The sequence below is a fragment of the Electrona antarctica genome (assembly GCF_951216825.1).
Source record: "Electrona antarctica genome assembly, contig: scaffold_237, whole genome shotgun sequence".
NCBI classification, from domain to species: domain Eukaryota; kingdom Metazoa; phylum Chordata; class Actinopteri; order Myctophiformes; family Myctophidae; genus Electrona; species Electrona antarctica.
In genome coordinates, this window is record NW_027637766.1 from 100,751 (window position 1) to 119,634 (window position 18,884).

Below are 18,884 nucleotides of genomic sequence, written 5' to 3' on the forward strand. Positions count from 1 at the left end.
AAACAGATGCAGTATTTCGTCAAATTAGGAGGCTTCATTGAACCAGTTGAGGAAATCTTCCCTGGGGGGGTTTCCTACGTCCAGAAAAGGGACTCTGCCACCGGCACTGTGAAACAAGTTGCGGTTCATGACACCTTTCAACGTGTTCCGCTTACACGTCTTCTAGGACAGGTCCTTGAAATGCCTGGCATCTTACAGGCAATGCTGGATTGGCAGCAAAGAGATGGTGGAGTCCTTCAGGATGTCTTTGATGGGGAGTTTTGCAAAACACACCCACTATTCCTCAAAGAGACTTCCATTCCACTGCTCTTGTATCAGGATGATTGTGAAACTGTAAATCCTCTAGGATCAAAGACTGGAACACACAAGCTAGGCTTCATTTACTTTCTGATCAAGAGCTTGCCACCAGATCTGCTCTCCAGTTTACGGTCGCACTTCCTGTGTGCAGTATACAAATCAGATGATGCAAAAACATATGCTCTTGATGCTGTCCTGCGCCCTATTGTTGCAGAGCTGCAGATTCTAGAGAAAGAAGGAATCACCGTTGACACCCCTACTTTTCAAGGCGTTGTTAAGTTCTCACTTGTTCAAGTAGTGGGGGACAACTTGGGCTTAAATGCCATCCTCGGTTATTCCGAAAGTTTCAGTGCTAACCATATGTGCCGGTGGTGCAGAGTGCATAAACGTGTCTCAGCACAGCAGACATTAGAAGATCCAACACAACTGCGTAATATACACACCCATCAGGCAGATCTGGAACTCGCAAGCCTTTCAGAGACAGGGTTAAAGAGAGACAGCGAGCTCAACAAACTCTCTTTTTATCATGTCACTGACAATGTGGCCCCGGACATTATGCATGACATTTTGGAAGGGGTAGGGCCCTATGAGGTCAAGCTCATCTTGAATACTCTGATACAGCAAAAACATGTCACACTTGACCAAATCAACTACAGACTCACAAGCTTCGATTATGGCTTTTGTGACAAGGCTAACAAGCCCTCTGTGATTGGCAAAAATGATCTGAAAAACCCTGAAGGGGCCATGCGGCAGTCAGCAGCTCAAACGTGGTGCCTCATTAGGCTACTGCCCATCATGATTGGTGACCTGATTCCTGAGGGAAACAAGGAGTGGGAACTTCTCCTACTCTTGCTACTGTGCATGGAGTTCATCTTCTCTCCCTCTATTACTGTCGCTGCAACACTGTATTTGACCAAGCTCATTGAGGAGCATCACTCCCTCTTCCTTGAACTTTTTCCTCAATTACATTTGCGTCCAAAGCACCACTTCATGGTTCACTACCCACGAGCAATCCAAAAACTGGGACCCTTGGTGCACCTTTGGTCAATGCGGTTTGAAGCCAAGCACAACTTCTTCAAACGTGTCAGTCACATCACATGCAACTTTCGCAATATTTGCAAGACAATGGCGTATCGGCATCAGATGCAGCTATGTTATAATTTTCTATCGGGAACCGTGTTGAGTCACACTACGGAGGTTGGCACAGGGCCCAGCACCTTTCTGTCCACCATAGACGGATTTAAAGAAATCCAAAACGATCTAACAGATTTTCCTGTTTTCAGTGAGGTTTTCGTGCCAGCCTGGGTGACCTTCAAGGGCACTAAATACAGACCAGGCATGACAGTATTCCTCTCCTACGACCCAGATGGTGAACCCCAGTTTGGGCTTATAAAATCCATCCTACTTCTGGGTCAAATGACAAACACACCAACGACTAAGTTTGTTATACAGAAGTGGGAAACAAACGGTTTTGAACGGCACTTTCATGCATATAGTGTGACCCAGACTCAGACTTTGGCAGCTGTTGATCCAAGTAAACTACTTGATCATCATACATTACATGCTGTGAAATCATACAGAGAACATGATGACTGTTTATACATCTCCCTTCGCTATAGAGCATTTTAGAATATATCAGCTGACAAGAGAGAGAGAGAGAGAGGGGGGGGGGGGGGGGGGGGGGTGTTAGATTTGTACAAGCTGGGATGGGAGTGTAAAAGATTCAGTAGAGCTAGGGGTGGGGGCTGCTTTAACCCATTGAGACCTGAGAACAGATTCTACGAATGTCTTCTAAATCCTGAAAAACCTGTTTCTATATACCCCAAAATGATATGTAATTGTCAACTCTTAAACTCAGTTTAAGAGTTTAACAAGCTTCAATAGAGAGCTGTGGGGTTTTAAAGCTTCAGTAGAGTGCTGTAAAGAATTGCCCTACACAGGTTGGGCACAATCTGCACCCACCAGCCGCACCCCCAGTACCAGATTTGCCAGCTGCCGCAGTTGAAAACGCAAACCCGGAGATGCCTGCACTCGGAAACCCAGATATGCCTGCTGTACCAATGATGCCTGTACCAATGATGCCTGTACCAATGATGCCTGCTGTACCAATGATGTCTGGTGTACCGATGATGCTTGTTCTGCAGCCAGTTCCAGTATTTGTAAGTCATTTTCTCTGATGGCCAACGCCTTGCTAGTGTATGGGGTATAGTCACACCACATCCAGGGCTTAAGTTTTCAGGCTTCTGAATTCAGGTGCTGGAAAATTCTGGGCCAGGCTGTTCAGTTGATTCAGAGACCATAGACTAGCAAGGCTTGCCTGGCTCAGACACGCTTCCATTCTGAAAAAATGCTTTTGCTCTCGTGTGAATCTCAGGTATGCAGCAGCACAGCTTATCAATCACATCATCCTATAGTGTTAGCCAGGAAACCTTTGTGTGAGCTTCCTCCAGGAAGTGTTAGAGCATGTAGTTTATTTGCCTTTTTTGTCTGTATTCTTTCAGGATATCCTCGCTGTTCTTTCTGCTGTGTCTGAGGGCAGGTCTATAGTTGAGAGCCTGGACGGTGACTTTATCACAACAAAGGAGAGACGTGCCATGGTTCGGATCTTGGTGTCTCACCTCATAGAAAAATGTGGACAAACGTGAGTAAACATTTACAGGAGTATTTTTTTTACTTGGTTTCTGCCCTGACTTTGAAAGGTCATATGTTCGATCCCCGACAAAGTCATACCAAATGTCTTGTTGACATTTAGAGTGTTTTTACAGTATGACAACTGTTTTATTGTCTAATGATTGTATCCGTACGTGTTGGCCATTTTCAGACCTTCCGCAGCGACCAAAACTTCCCTGGCTTCCGCTTTGATTAATGCATTCCCCTGCTTAAGGGATGGCAGTCGCAGTGGTTTTGTGAGTACCTTTTGTGAAGTAAAACTTAATACTCAGAAGCACAAGGTCAAGTAGACATTTGAGGCTCATGGACTTATATGGGGATTATTTTAATATCTTGTCAGGAAACATGGTATGCCCAGGGGCGATCCCACCGTCCAGCAACCGGGTTTCTAGAGGAAAGGCTCCGTAACATCAGGAAGCGGCTGAGGAGCTCGGACAGGCCACAGAGGGAACGAGAGACTGGAGAGACTGGAGACTGGAGAGACTGGAGAGAGACCATGATCCTACCAGGTAATGCACTGTCTAGACAGACAGGTCTGCAACAAATGGCAGTGGTTTTCATATCAAGGCCCATTATCTATTCAGCATTTGAGCCACACACCATTTCATTAGATTTCAACAGATACCAACAGTGGTTACCAACTCCATAATTTAGCTGGTTACCACCTAGAACCCTCAAGGACCACTGGTGGTCCCCGGACAACTGGTTGAAAACCACTTCTCTATGGCGTTCACATTTACACAGCCTGTAATCTGAGATCACCAGGTCGCATGGCCTGATGTAATATTTATATTTGACAACGGTGTGATCTTTTGTATTTTTCAGCAGCCACCATATCCGCAGAGCGAGCTGTGCAGTTTACAGAATGGCTGAAGAACAACTCTCAGCCCCTCACCCAGGTGGAGGCATATATGCGCGACACCAGCCACTACAGGGCAGAATGGATACGGGCAGACGACTCAAAGTCCATTCCTGAGGTCCTGGCCGAGTTCCCTCGTCTTGCTTCTCCAGGCATGGTATGTCAAACTTCAAATATATGTATAGTAGCCTAGGCCCATGTTTGTTAGAGCAGAAACTGAACTACTGTTGTGAGTATGGGTCACGTCACCGCAAGTCAATTCAGTTTGTTAAATAGGAGGAGGCGCGTTTAGCCATTTTGTGAGAATTTGAAAACTGCCACTCATTGTTTAACCCTGTAGTATACACAGGGCATACTGTATAAAGCCCACTTATTTTCAGAAGTAGTGGAGTTGGTGCATATAATTCTTATTTATGCATTATCACTACTTGTGAGTTTGTATTCCTACAGGCTAAGTCTTGGCCATGCATCCTAGCCTTCCTTTTATTAACCGTGCTTCTTTTCAAGTAGCAGTTTAGTAATAGTTGAGTGTATTGTCATATTGTCTACATGACCTTGTTTCTCAATTTGTCTCCATCTTTTAGATTGCACAAGACTTTTCGATACTCCACGGAGAGGCTGCACCCAAACTCTTCGAGACGTGGGTTCCTCTTTACGCTGACAAGATAATTCGTCTGGCGAGACGCGATGGGAAGTTCTCAGTGCCAGAGGAACAGATCACAAAAGGTAAAATAGTTATAACAAACTTTCTTTTTTAATATCATGCTTTTCTGGGTACTCAAAGACACTTTACATATGAACTTAACCCATTCTGGGCAGGAACCCCTTTTGGTGTTTTAAGCATTATGGTACTTTAGCTATTGAAAAATAGCAGATCTACAAGCTCATAGCGCGGCACGAGTGCTGCGCTATGAGCTTGTAAGTCTGCTACTTTAGAAAAATTGTGAAAATGCGGCACAGATCTTTGAATATATATTCTTTCACAGCGAACGCTTTTAACTCAAATATTTGCTTCTGAGGGGTATTTTCAGATGGGGGTCGGCGGCCAAATACAGATAATTCTGGGGGTCTTTGATATGAAAATGGTTGAGCACCACTGACATAGAAACATAGGTTTTTCAACGACTTTTTTTTAATCGGCTTCAAGTCGAAATGGGTTAACTAACATCAAACAAGAAAGTAAGCAAACTGCAAAGAAAGTAAGCAAACTGCAAAAGGACATTGGAAGAAGAGAGAGGGTGATGGCAGAGGAGGATTGTGAGATGTAGGTTAGGTTATCTTGATGGGATTTGAGTTGACTTTTGCATGAGGGGAGTCAGAGTTATGGCTGGTGATGGTGAAGGCTTTGTCCCCCAGGGTGCTGTACTTGCTTGGTGATAGGGGCAAGTATGTTGGCGTTTGCGGAGGTGGCGAGGGAGTGGTGGTGTAGATCAGTTAGGTTGTTGTGGGCTTTGTAGGTGATGGTGATTTTGAAGTTGCTGTTCAGGTAGCCAGTTAAGTTGACAGAGCATTTGAGTGATGTGTTCTCTGGATTGGGAGTGAGTGAGCAAATTCGAGTCTATATTGACACCCATAATTGTTGTCCTACAGATGCCAGGGGAGAAGTAGCCCTGATGCTGCTGCCCGTCATGCTCCCGCCGCCTGTTTTTAAACGGGGCAGAAAATTGGTCCGGGCCAGTGTGGATGAATCAAAGCGAGCCTTCATTGATGTTAAGCCTGTAAGTAATTTTTCTTTGAACAGAAATTTAAATTCATAGTGAAATTAATCCGTTTACACTTTGGAAAGCCTGATTCCTCTTTACAACGAGGTGCAACTTGTAAAGATGTATTTGTGCAATGAGTGACACAGCTTAACTTGTGGCAGTGTTACTCATTTCACAAAGCACTATTCTTGTAAATCGGTGTAAACACACATGTACAGTATCTCGCGTCGCTATGGAGTATTTTGGAGTCTACAATACTCCATGGTGACGTGGGATGTATAAACCAAAAACCACACATATAATGACAAATATATATATATTCTTTTTTGTCATCATAGGTCGGAACAAACATGGTGGAGTATTTGGAGGAGGCCAGATCGTCCAGGTCGTACCCGTTTGTGCTACTCCTTGCAGATGGGATGCTGTGCTCTCAATCCTTTGTTGTGATCTCAGGCAAGGCTATTGAGACTGAGACGGCTCTCGCAGCTGTGGACACGTGTTTCAAGAGTTTTTATGTCTTTGACACACACTATCCGAGTGAGTGTACGCCTACTTGGCAATTCTTCCAGAGTGCGGTATATGAACTTGATGGAACTGTTTCCCCAGCAGTGAACTTCCTCAAAACGGCAGTACTTGCTTGTAGGTAGGCTGGCCTGGATGCCCCCCACCCATCTCTTCCTTTCTCTCTCCTCTCCCTATCACTTTCTCTCATAGCCATTGTCAGCTTATATCCAAGGCCAGTAGCTCGTGTTTTTTTCCTCCCCATTGTAACCAGGGACGTGCTGGGGCCCTAATTTAGCCTGGTAATTTTAAATCCACATCGCAGTGATGTTGATTTAGGTCTATTTCTTGTGGTATAAAGATTGTTGTTGTCAATCAAGTCACCTTAGGCACTTTATGTTGCCTCATAACTTTGTATATAGTTACCATTGCACTTTTGAGCATGCCATGCTTGTCCATAATAGGTTTACAAGAGTTAAATCTCTGTGTTCTGATTTTCAGTGTTCATTTAAATGCTCTCAGGGCAGTGGCCTGTGTCCTCCCCATTGTAACCAGGAATGTCCTGGGAATTTAGCCTGTGAATTATTATTATTTTGCCTCTGGCTGCACAGTGAGGTAGATTTAGGTCTCATCATTTTTGTGGTATAGTGATGTTAACGAGCAAGGCACTTTAGAATGTTATGTTGCCTCATAACTTGGTATAGTTACCATTGCACTTTAAGAGTGTAGGCTAATGCCATGTGCATAATCTCTCAGGTTTCCAACGGTTAAATCACTCAGGTTTCTGATCACTTTCCATGTTCATTTAAAAAATGTGTGTACTGTGTTTTAAACATTGGTTCATTGAAATGCTCTCAGGATACTGGTGCACAGGTTAAATACTTGTGGTTACTGATGTTTTAAACGTATGTGGTTCATTTAAATGTGTGTACTGGTGTTTTAAACATTGATTCATTTAGATACTCTGTGGTTACTGATGTTTTAAAAGCATGTGGTTACATTTAGTTTTAAACTCACACATTCCCGAATACGATTTCCTGCATGGTCCTCGCCAAGAACTGTCTAAAGACAAAGAGGACGAGATGCGAAGACCTTACGGGCGACGCCATGTTGCTCCATGGAAGGAGAGAAACATGCGCAGCTGAGACCAGGAAGTTGTACATGCACAAATGTGGTCTCAACTGCGCATGTTTCTTTCCTTCCATGGAGCAACATGGCGTCGCCCGTACGGTCTTCGCGTCTCGTCCTCTTTAGACAGTCCTTGGTCCCCGCTGGCCTTGATTCTTTCACACCAGAGTACACTTGTACTGTATTCAATGCGTTCACATTGCAGTGATACGTATCCGAGTCCACTTAAATCGGTCCGGAGACTACCTTCATGTGGTCCTGGGAACGGTACGCAGCATTCCCACTACCACATCTGCCAAGTGGTCCCGAGTGCACAGCTGGGTGTACATCTGCCCGTACATGTGTGAATCTGCCCTTACATGCGTGTGTTATTATGTCTGATGCAGTCAAGTTCATGACGGCTCTAAAAAAAAAAGACTGACTTTTGATTTTGAATAAATCATTGTTATTGTCATTGTTGTTGGTGTGAGAATATATTTGATCAATTCCATGCTGTATTGATGTTGGTACCATTAGGAGAGATAACAGGAAAATGCTGAGTAATGAATGTATCACACAAGTGATTAGTTAAATTGATGATTTGTGCCAATTAAATGTAAGTTATAAAAGGGAACAACCCATTATAAGTAATATGATTATAATATAATCATATTATTTATAATGGGTTGTTCCCTATTATAACTTACATTTAATTGGCACAAATCATCAATTTAACTATTAATTAATAACTTAAATTAACAACCCAACTTGCTGGGTTTAAGGAACCCAGCAGTGTAGTCAATGTGAACCCTAAATTGGGTTATATAAACAACCCGACGTGCTGGGTTTAAGGAACCCAGCAGTGTAGTCAATGTGAACCCTAAATTGGGTTATATAAACAACCCGACTTGCTGGGTTAAAGGAACCCAGCAGTGTAGTCAATGTGAACCCTAAATTGGGTTATATAAACAACCCAATTGAGTTATATAAACAACCTAATTGTTGGGTTAAATGGACCAACCCAAACTGTTGGGTTAAATTAACCTAACGTGTGTTCTGTCCAATAGTTAACCAGCGTAGGGTTAGAATTCTACCCAAATTGGGTAGTTGGTAACCCAGCAGTTTTTAGAGTGTTCCCAGACATTTTGGCCAATAGGGGGGGTGGGGGCAAGAAAGAAAGTCACTAATCTCTGGAGATGAATTCACTGTAACATCAATTTGCTCGTAATGGATGTCTACGCTGAGGTTTTACTTGACTGTACATTTGGCTAACTATTTGCACTGCATACATACCTAATCTATAGAGATTGTAGGTCCAATTTCCATCTCACATAACAACTCAGAGCAGAGTGGCGCAGCGGAAGCGTGCTGGGCCCATAACCCAGAGGTCGATGGATCGAAACCATCCTCTGCTATCTCTATTGGCAAATCGTGTATTCTAGTTTTCAGCACTTACAAACCACAACATCAGTCTGCTATCGTGCCGATTTCATGATGTGGCCCGATTGATGGCAAATACATGTAGTTTATGTCTTTATGGAGTTGTGGCCTCAAAAGCCACCACTGCCAACACTTCTTTATGAATATGCCTTATACACATGTACTAGACCATGAACAAGCTATTTAAGTCATGATTTACGATTCACTTCACAAACGATAGAAAAGTAGGACGAGTTGGAAACATGGCTTGTATTGAAAGTCATCAACAAGCTATTAACTATTAAGTACTTTATCACAGATTGTGGTAGCGTGGCCGAGCGGTCTAAGGCGCTGCGTTCAGGTCGCAGTCTCCCCTGGAGGCGTGGGTTCGAATCCCACCGCTGCCAGTTGAGGTTTTAGGTGCCAAATTCCAGTACCGAAACTTCAACACTAGCTCACTCCACTGCCGAGTTGCCACTAGAGAAATATTCTGTGCCTGTGGACATAATCCATCCTCTGCCAAGGCTGTAGACGACCTACCATTCCTTCTGATGCCTTCAGAGTTTAACTCTGGGACCACCAATCACTTTTCCTGACATCTTCTTCACTTGTGGCCTTGTCTGCTTTGCCTGCTTTGAGTTAAGAGCAAAGAGTAGGCATCAGCTAAACACAGTACTAGCAGGTAGTGTGGCCGAGTGGTCTAAGGCGCTGGATTAAGGCTCCAGTCTCTCTGGAGGCGTGGGTTCAAAGCCCACCACTGCCACAAATGTGCAAACCTTGGTTTCACATGTCCGTGTCTTCTGCAGATGCCCAAGAGCTAGTCAGAAAGGAACTACTTCCCAGACATTTTGGCCAATAGGGGGGGTGGGGGCAAGAAAGAAAGTCACTAATCTCTGGAGATGAATTCACTGTAACATCAATTTGCTCGTAATGGATGTCTACGCTGAGGTTTTACTTGACTGTACATTTGGCTAACTATTTGCACTGCATACATACCTAATCTATAGAGATTGTAGGTCCAATTTCCATCACACATAACAACTCAGAGCAGAGTGGCGCAGCGGAAGCGTGCTGGCCCCATAACCCAGAGGTCGATGGATCGAAACCATCCTCTGCTATCTCTATTGGCAAATCGTGTATTCTAGTTTTCAGCACTTACAAACCACAACATCAGTCTGCTATCGTGCCGATTTCATGATGTGGCCCGATTGATGGCAAATACATGTAGTTTATGTCTTTATGGAGTTGTGGCCTCAAAAGCCACCACTGCCAACACTGCTTTATGAATATGCCTTATACACATGTACTAGACCATGAACAAGCTATTTAAGTCATGATTTACGATTCACTTCACAAACGATAGAAAAGTAGGACGAGTTGGAAACATGGCTTGTATTGAAAGTCATCAACAAGCTATTAACTATTAAGTACTTTATCACAGATTGTGGTAGCGTGGCCGAGCGGTCTAAGGCGCTGCGTTCAGGTCGCAGTCTCCCCTGGAGGCGTGGGTTCGAATCCCACCGCTGCCAGTTGAAGTTTTAGGTGCCAATTTCCAGTACCGAAACTTCAACACTAGCTCACTCCACTGCAGAGTTGCCACTGGAGAAATATTCTGTGCCTGTGGACATAATCCGTCCTCTGCCAAGGCTGTAGACGACCTACCATTCCTTCTGATTCCTTCAGAGTTTAACTCTGGGACCACCAATCACTTTTCCTGACATCTTCTTCACTTGTGGCCTTGTCTGCTTTGCCTGCTTTGAGTTAAGAGCAAAGAGTAGGCATCAGCTAAACATAGTACTAGCAGGTAGTGTGGCCGAGTGGTCTAAGGCGCTGGATTAAGGCTCCAGTCTCTCTGGAGGCGTGGGTTCAAATCCCACCACTGCCACAAATGTGCAAACCTTGGTTTCACATGTCCGTGTCTTCTGCAGATGCCCAAGAGCTAGTCAGAAAGGAACTAGTCTGACTTCCCAGACATTTTGGCCAATAGGGGGGGTGGGGGCAAGAAAGAAAGTCACTAATCTCTGGAGATGAATTCACTGTAACATCAATTTGCTCGTAATGGATGTCTACGCTGAGGTTTTACTTGACTGTACATTTGGCTAACTATTTGCACTGCATACATACCTAATCTATAGAGATTGTAGGTCCAATTTCCATCTCACATAACAACTCAGAGCAGAGTGGCGCAGCGGAAGCGTGCTGGGCCCATAACCCAGAGGTCGATGGATCGAAACCATCCTCTGCTATCTCAATTGGCAAATCGTGTATTCTAGTTTTCAGCACTTACAAACCACAACATCAGTCTGCTATCGTGCCGATTTCATGATGTGGCCCGATTGATGGCAAATACATGTAGTTTATGTCTTTATGGAGTTGTGGCCTCAAAATCCACCACTGCCAACACTGCTTTATGAATATGCCTTATACACATGTACTAGACCATGAACAAGCTATTTAAGTCATGATTTACGATTCACTTCACAAACGATAGAAAAGTAGGACGAGTTGGAAACATGGCTTGTATTGAAAGTCATCAACAAGCTATTAACTATTAAGTACTATATCACAGATTGTGGTAGCGTGGCCGAGCGGTCTAAGGCGCTGCGTTCAGGTCGCAGTCTCCCCTGGAGGCGTGGGTTTGAATCCCACCGCTGCCAGTTGAGGTTTTAGGTGCCAAATTCCAGTACCGAAACTTCAACACTAGCTCACTCCACTGCCGAGTTGCCACTGGAGAAATATTCTGTGCCTGTGGACATAATCCATCCTCTGCCAAGGCTGTAGACGACCTACCATTCCTTCTGATGCCTTCAGAGTTTAACTCTGGGACCACCAATCACTTTTCCTGACATCTTCTTCACTTGTGGCCTTGTCTGCTTTGCCTGCTTTGAGTTAAGAGCAAAGAGTAGGCATCAGCTAAACACAGTACTAGCAGGTAGTGTGGCCGAGTGGTCTAAGGCGCTGGATTAAGGCTCCAGTCTCTCTGGAGGCGTGGGTTCAAATCCCACCACTGCCACAAATGTGCAAACCTTTGTTTCACATGTCTGTGTCTTCTGCAGATGCCCAAGAGCTAGTCAGAAAGGAACTAGTCTGACTTCCCAGACATTTTGGCCAATAGGGGGGGTGGGGGCAAGAAAGAAAGTCACTAATCTCTGGAGATGAATTCACTGTAACATCAATTTGCTCGTAATGGATGTCTACGCTGAGGTTTTACTTGACTGTACATTTGGCTAACTATTTGCACTGCATACATACCTAATCTATAGAGATTGTAGGTCCAATTTCCATCTCACATAACAACTCAGAGCAGAGTGGCGCAGCGGAAGCGTGCTGGGCCCATAATCCAGAGGTCGATGGATCGAAACCATCCTCTGCTATCTCTATTGGCAAATCGTGTATTCTAGTTTTCAGCACTTACAAACCACAACATCAGTCTGCTATCGTGCCGATTTCATGATGTGGCCCGATTGATGGCAAATACATGTAGTTTATGTCTTTATGGAGTTGTGGCCTCAAAAGCCACCACTGCCAACACTGCTTTATGAATATGCCTTATACACATGTACTAGACCATGAACAAGCTATTTAAGTCATGATTTACGATTCACTTCACAAACGATAGAAAAGTAGGACGAGTTGGAAACATGGCTTGTATTGAAAGTCATCAACAAGCTATTAACTATTAAGTACTTTATCACAGATTGTGGTAGCGTGGCCGAGTGGTCTAAGGCGCTGCGTTCAGGTCGCAGTCTCCCCTGGAGGCGTGGGTTCGAATCCCACCGCTGCCAGTTGAAGTTTTAGGTGCCAATTTCCAGTACCGAAACTTCAACACTAGCTCACTCCACTGCCGAGTTGCCACTGGAGAAATATTCTGTGCCTGTGGACATAATCCGTCCTCTGCCAAGGCTGTAGACGACCTACCATTCCTTCTGATTCCTTCAGAGTTAAACTCTGGGACCACCAATCACTTTTCCTGACATCTTCTTCACTTGTGGCCTTGTCTGCTTTGCCTGCTTTGAGTTAAGAGCAAAGAGTAGGCATCAGCTAAACACAGTACTAGCAGGTAGTGTGGCCGAGTGGTCTAAGGCGCTGGATTAAGGCTCCAGTCTCTCTGGAGGCGTGGGTTCAAAGCCCACCACTGCCACAAATGTGCAAACCTTGGTTTCACATGTCCGTGTCTTCTGCAGATGCCCAAGAGCTAGTCAGAAAGGAACTACTTCCCAGACATTTTGGCCAATAGGGGGGGTGGGGGCAAGAAAGAAAGTCACTAATCTCTGGAGATGAATTCACTGTAACATCAATTTGCTCGTAATGGATGTCTACGCTGAGGTTTTACTTGACTGTACATTTGGCTAACTATTTGCACTGCATACATACCTAATCTATAGAGATTGTAGGTCCAATTTCCATCTCACATAACAACTCAGAGCAGAGTGGCGCAGCGGAAGCGTGCTGGGCCCATAACCCAGAGGTCGATGGATCGAAACCATCCTCTGCTATCTCTATTGGCAAATCGTGTATTCTAGTTTTCAGCACTTACAAACCACAACATCAGTCTGCTATCGTGCCGATTTCATGATGTGGCCCGATTGATGGCAAATACATGTAGTTTATGTCTTTATGGAGTTGTGGCCTCAAAAGCCACCACTGCCAACACTGCTTTATGAATATGCCTTATACACATGTACTAGACCATGAACAAGCTATTTAAGTCATGATTTACGATTCACTTCACAAACGATAGAAAAGTAGGACGAGTTGGAAACATGGCTTGTATTGAAAGTCATCAACAAGCTATTAACTATTAAGTACTTTATCACAGATTGTGGTAGCGTGGCCGAGCGGTCTAAGGCGCTGCGTTCAGGTCGCAGTCTCCCCTGGAGGCGTGGGTTCGAATCCCACCGCTGCCAGTTGAAGTTTTAGGTGCCAATTTCCAGTACCGAAACTTCAACACTAGCTCACTCCACTGCCGAGTTGCCACTGGAGAAATATTCTGTGCCTGTGGACATAATCCGTCCTCTGCCAAGGCTGTAGACGACCTACCATTCCTTCTGATTCCTTCAGAGTTTAACTCTGGGACCACCAATCACTTTTCCTGACATCTTCTTCACTTGTGGCCTTGTCTGCTTTGCCTGCTTTGAGTTAAGAGCAAAGAGTAGGCATCAGCTAAACACAGTACTAGCAGGTAGTGTGGCCGAGTGCTCTAAGGCGCTGGATTAAGGCTCCAGTCTCTCTGGAGGCGTGGGTTCAAAGCCCACCACTGCCACAAATGTGCAAACCTTGGTTTCACATGTCCGTGTCTTCTGCAGATGCCCAAGAGCTAGTCAGAAAGGAACTACTTCCCAGACATTTTGGCCAATAGGGGGGGTGGGGGCAAGAAAGAAAGTCACTAATCTCTGGAGATGAATTCACTGTAACATCAATTTGCTCGTAATGGATGTCTACGCTGAGGTTTTACTTGACTGTACATTTGGCTAACTATTTGCACTGCATACATACCTAATCTATAGAGATTGTAGGTCCAATTTCCATCTCACATAACAACTCAGAGCAGAGTGGCGCAGCGGAAGCATGCTGGGCCCATAACCCAGAGGTCGATGGATCGAAACCATCCTCTGCTATCTCAATTGGCAAATCGTGTATTCTAGTTTTCAGCACTTACAAACCACAACATCAGTCTGCTATCGTGCCGATTTCATGATGTGGCCCGATTGATGGCAAATACATGTAGTTTATGTCTTTATGGAGTTGTGGCCTCAAAATCCACCACTGCCAACACTGCTTTATGAATATGCCTTATACACATGTACTAGACCATGAACAAGCTATTTAAGTCATGATTTACGATTCACTTCACAAACGATAGAAAAGTAGGACGAGTTGGAAACATGGCTTGTATTGAAAGTCATCAACAAGCTATTAACTATTAAGTACTATATCACAGATTGTGGTAGCGTGGCCGAGCGGTCTAAGGCGCTGCGTTCAGGTCGCAGTCTCCCCTGGAGGCGTGGGTTCGAATCCCACCGCTGCCAGTTGAGGTTTTAGGTGCCAAATTCCAGTACCGAAACTTCAACACTAGCTCACTCCACTGCCGAGTTGCCACTGGAGAAATATTCTGTGCCTGTGGACATAATCCCTCCTCTGCCAAGGCTGTAGACGACCTACCATTCCTTCTGATGCCTTCAGAGTTTAACTCTGGGACCACCAATCACTTTTCCTGACATCTTCTTCACTTGTGGCCTTGTCTGCTTTGCCTGCTTTGAGTTAAGAGCAAAGAGTAGGCATCAGCTAAACACAGTACTAGCAGGTAGTGTGGCCGAGTGGTCTAAGGCGCTGGATTAAGGCTCCAGTCTCTCTGGAGGCGTGGGTTCAAATCCCACCACTGCCACAAATGTGCAAACCTTGGTTTCACATGTCTGTGTCTTCTGCAGATGCCCAAGAGCTAGTCAGAAAGGAACTAGTCTGACTTCCCAGACATTTTGGCCAATAGGGGGGGTGGGGGCAAGAAAGAAAGTCACTAATCTCTGGAGATGAATTCACTGTAACATCAATTTGCTCGTAATGGATGTCTACGCTGAGGTTTTACTTGACTGTACATTTGGCTAACTATTTGCACTGCATACATACCTAATCTATAGAGATTGTAGGTCCAATTTCCATCTCACATAACAACTCAGAGCAGAGTGGCGCAGCGGAAGCGTGCTGGGCCCATAACCCAGAGGTCGATGGATCGAAACCATCCTCTGCTATCTCAATTGGCAAATCGTGTATTCTAGTTTTCAGCACTTACAAACCACAACATCAGTCTGCTATCGTGCCGATTTCATGATGTGGCCCGATTGATGGCAAATACATGTAGTTTATGTCTTTATGGAGTTGTGGCCTCAAAATCCACCACTGCCAACACTGCTTTATGAATATGCCTTATACACATGTACTAGACCATGAACAAGCTATTTAAGTCATGATTTACGATTCACTTCACAAACGATAGAAAAGTAGGACGAGTTGGAAACATGGCTTGTATTGAAAGTCATCAACAAGCTATTAACTATTAAGTACTATATCACAGATTGTGGTAGCGTGGCCGAGCGGTCTAAGGCGCTGCGTTCAAGCTGGGGGCCACTCGTCCACCTTGCGAGGGGGGGGGGGAGAAGAAGGAGGGGGAGAAGGAGAGAGAAGAAAAAGAGAGAGAAAGAGAGAAAAGAGAGAAAAGAGGAGAAAGGAGAGAGAGAAGAAGAAAAATGCAGCTTTACTGTAGCCATGTATGTTTGATGTGTGCAAGATTTGATGTTTTGGATGTGTGACAGACGGGATTCGAGCCAACGGCCCCATGTTCCTGGACTTCCTGAAAAAATCTCATCAGGGGAGTGGCATAGTGACATGCATGCCCTTATTAGGATACAGCCAGGCGCAGTTTGGGGCATCCCCAAGCTGTCAAAAGGCATAACGTGCATTTCCATGAGTTATTTGCAAGTGTTAGTCTACAGTTCGGCATGATGCTTTATTTGACCTGTCAGAATGTACTTGTTTAGCTTTGTTTTCTCATGCCAATAAAGCTCATTTGAATTGGATTATGCCATGTTGTAATTTAATTGTATGCATTTGTAGTCAGCTAATAATGACTGCATTAAATGTAACAAGTCTGAGTACTAGTATAACTAAAGTGTCACTGTAATTAACTTGTAAGTGTTATGGTTTATTGAATGTTACCGCCATCATGCAGTTCATGTACATTAAAACACCCTCTTGAAAATTCTTGATAGAAAAAAAACAAACACTTTCCACTTTTAGAGATTTGTATTAGTGAAAACAAACACTCTGGTGCAAGCATGCAGTGAATTGTAAACATAAGACTGTAATAACAGTCTTTGAAAACTGCACTCACTTACAACCAAGCCCTTCAGCACAATAAACACACTATTTGAAAACTGCACACTTTCAATGTCAATATTGCACAAACCTTTTTATGGCAAAATATACTACACACACACTTGGCAAAATACAACCAAGACCTTCAGTGCAAGCAGTAGAATATTACAATACTGGACTATAAAAATAACTCAAATAACACTCACCATTTGAAAAATGCACTTCAATTATTGTTGAAAAATAACAGAAACACTTTACACTTTGAGATTTGTATTAGTGAAAACAAACTCAGGTGCAAGCATGCAGTGAATTGTAAACATAACAAAATGAAGTCAAAACTGTCTTTGAAAACTGCAAAGTGCACACACTTAAAATATATACACACTTGGCTAAATACAACCATTACTTCAGTGCAATCAGTACAAAATACTGTACTGTAATAAACAAAATACACACATCACACACTCTAAAAAACTAAAACTGCACACTTCTATACACAACGTCATTGCACAAATGCACAGAAAGAAGGCAAATGGTGTCTACTATTTGCCTAGTTTTGTCTTTATATGCACCAACCACTCATCTCTGGATAGAGTTTCTGACTGAGGGCAATAAATTATTCCCCGGAACTGGCTGTGCCCAGTGGCAGTAGTGCGGAACTGACCACATTTTTTACATTTGTTCCCTTGCACAGTTCGCACATAGGACCTCTTTGGGGTGGCTCCAGCTTCCATTGTGGTGGCAGGTGCAGTGGGTTGTGGGTTGCTGCCCTGTGTGACTGGCACAGAAAGTATCTGAGGCGCCACCAGTGTGCTGGGTGCGATCCATCGAGGCACCACTATTACACCAGGTGTGACCACTGGTCCCGTCGAGACAACCTGGGGTACACCAGGTGTGACCAGCTGAGGCACCACCACCACTGGTCCGGTTGAGACAACCTGTCCAGGAAACAACCTCCTTGGCAGTGGCTCCTTTGGCCTGATGGGACGTAGGTTCTGAGCAGAGGTCGGTGGCCTCCGTTTCCCCTGTCCTGCTGTATTCTCCGGCAGCTGGTATTGATGCTCCGGTGCCGCCGTCCTGGGTTGTAGAGCAGGGAGCACTCTCGCCTCCGCCAGAGGCTCTCCTGAGACTGAGATAGCTGAGGGCAATGCCGCTGCAGTAACCTGGAGCACCACAGAGGCTTCCTGCTTGTTCTGCTTTTCAGAGTACCAGTTGCGAATGGTGCACACGTTTAGTTCCACCAACTGCAGCTCCGTCTCAGCCATGACCCTCTTGTTTGACACAATCAGCTGCCTAATTTTGCAATATGCCTGCATAATTAAGCCCCACCTCGACAGGCCTGCCCTTACTGGGCTTGTGTGGATAAAGCAGAGACGAGTTACGATGTCCTCCACCAACCGACAGCAGTTAGGTGTCTGAGCAATTCCTCCACCACGGCCTAGCACAGCACGGGTGGTGATCTCCACATTCGGCACGGCCGGAGACCTTTTTGCCCTGTACCTTCCTATTGGAGGTATCTGCCGTCGTGCTGAATAAGGCACCCTCCCCTTATCAAAGTCACTCAGTTTGTGCCACAGGCTGATGATGAACGTCTCCTGCTGGTGAGTGAGATGCAGGGAGGTCTGACTCTCATCCCCAAGCCCCACCAAGTACTCTGCAAGCGTGTCCACGGACTGGATTGCAGCATCAATCGCCTATTAAGAAAACAAAAGTTTAGAAAATATCATAAATTCTCACTGACCATTAATGACAATTGATACTGTGGATTTAATACAATGTTTACAGGTAGTGAAAAATGGTGATGGTCAGATCTAACTAAGCTTGTAGATCTGCTATTTTTACAACTTTGTGAAACACTCAAACATACAAAGTTGAAATCTGGATACAGGTTTTTTCCCGAAATAAACGATATTCTAAAGTCAATCACACTTACCATATCATCTTCAGCTTCAAGCTCAAAATCTGAGGACGATATGGATGCACCAGAGGCCATTGCAGATGTTGCTGCATAACAAAGTAAACAAGAGTCAGTTCATTCTTGTATCTGTGTTTTAATTTCACAAAGTTCTATTCCAAACATGATTATGTGACATGTGATGGGGAACCCAAGTAAGCCCATGTCCTTTTCCCCTGAACAACAAGCTGTTGTATACTAGGAGCGCTCTGTAGTAAAGCTACAGAGTTTTCCTATACTAGTGGTACTCTCATTAATACGTATTGTCAAATTTGAACTTTAATCAAAAACCTGCAGCCTCTGCAATTTGGATATTACACTTACCGGGAGCAGTGGATGTGATACCAGATGAGGTAGAGGTGCCAGGAGTCGGCGAGGCTGGAGATGGAGCCACGATGACCTCTGGAAGCAGCGCTGTGCCAGATGAGGTAGAGGGCCCAGAGCCAAGAGTCAGAGGGGCTGGAGCCACGAGGACCTCCGGAAGCAGTGATGTGATGTCGTGATC

General features: G+C 44.6%; 1 protein-coding gene and 1 long non-coding RNA gene across 2 annotated transcripts; both read left to right on the forward strand.

Annotated features, from left to right (window-relative positions):
* Nucleotides 1–2,320: 2,320 nt before the first annotated feature.
* Nucleotides 2,321–3,389, forward strand: LOC306918678. The gene is made up of 4 exons (XR_013789371.1): nucleotides 2,321–2,456; nucleotides 2,799–2,938; nucleotides 3,119–3,203; nucleotides 3,308–3,389. It is a non-coding gene; the product is annotated as an uncharacterized lncRNA (long non-coding RNA).
* Nucleotides 3,390–3,463: 74 nt separating this feature from the next.
* LOC306918677 (uncharacterized protein) lies at nucleotides 3,464–6,176 on the forward strand (the record flags this gene model as incomplete). The annotated part of the gene is made up of 5 exons (XM_079531561.1): nucleotides 3,464–3,476; nucleotides 3,793–3,983; nucleotides 4,411–4,552; nucleotides 5,417–5,544; nucleotides 5,868–6,176. The coding sequence occupies 5 exons, from the start codon at nucleotides 3,464–3,466 to the stop codon at nucleotides 6,174–6,176; spliced, it is 783 nt and encodes a 260-aa protein (XP_079387687.1).
* Between the last annotated feature and the right edge of the window lie 12,708 nt (nucleotides 6,177–18,884).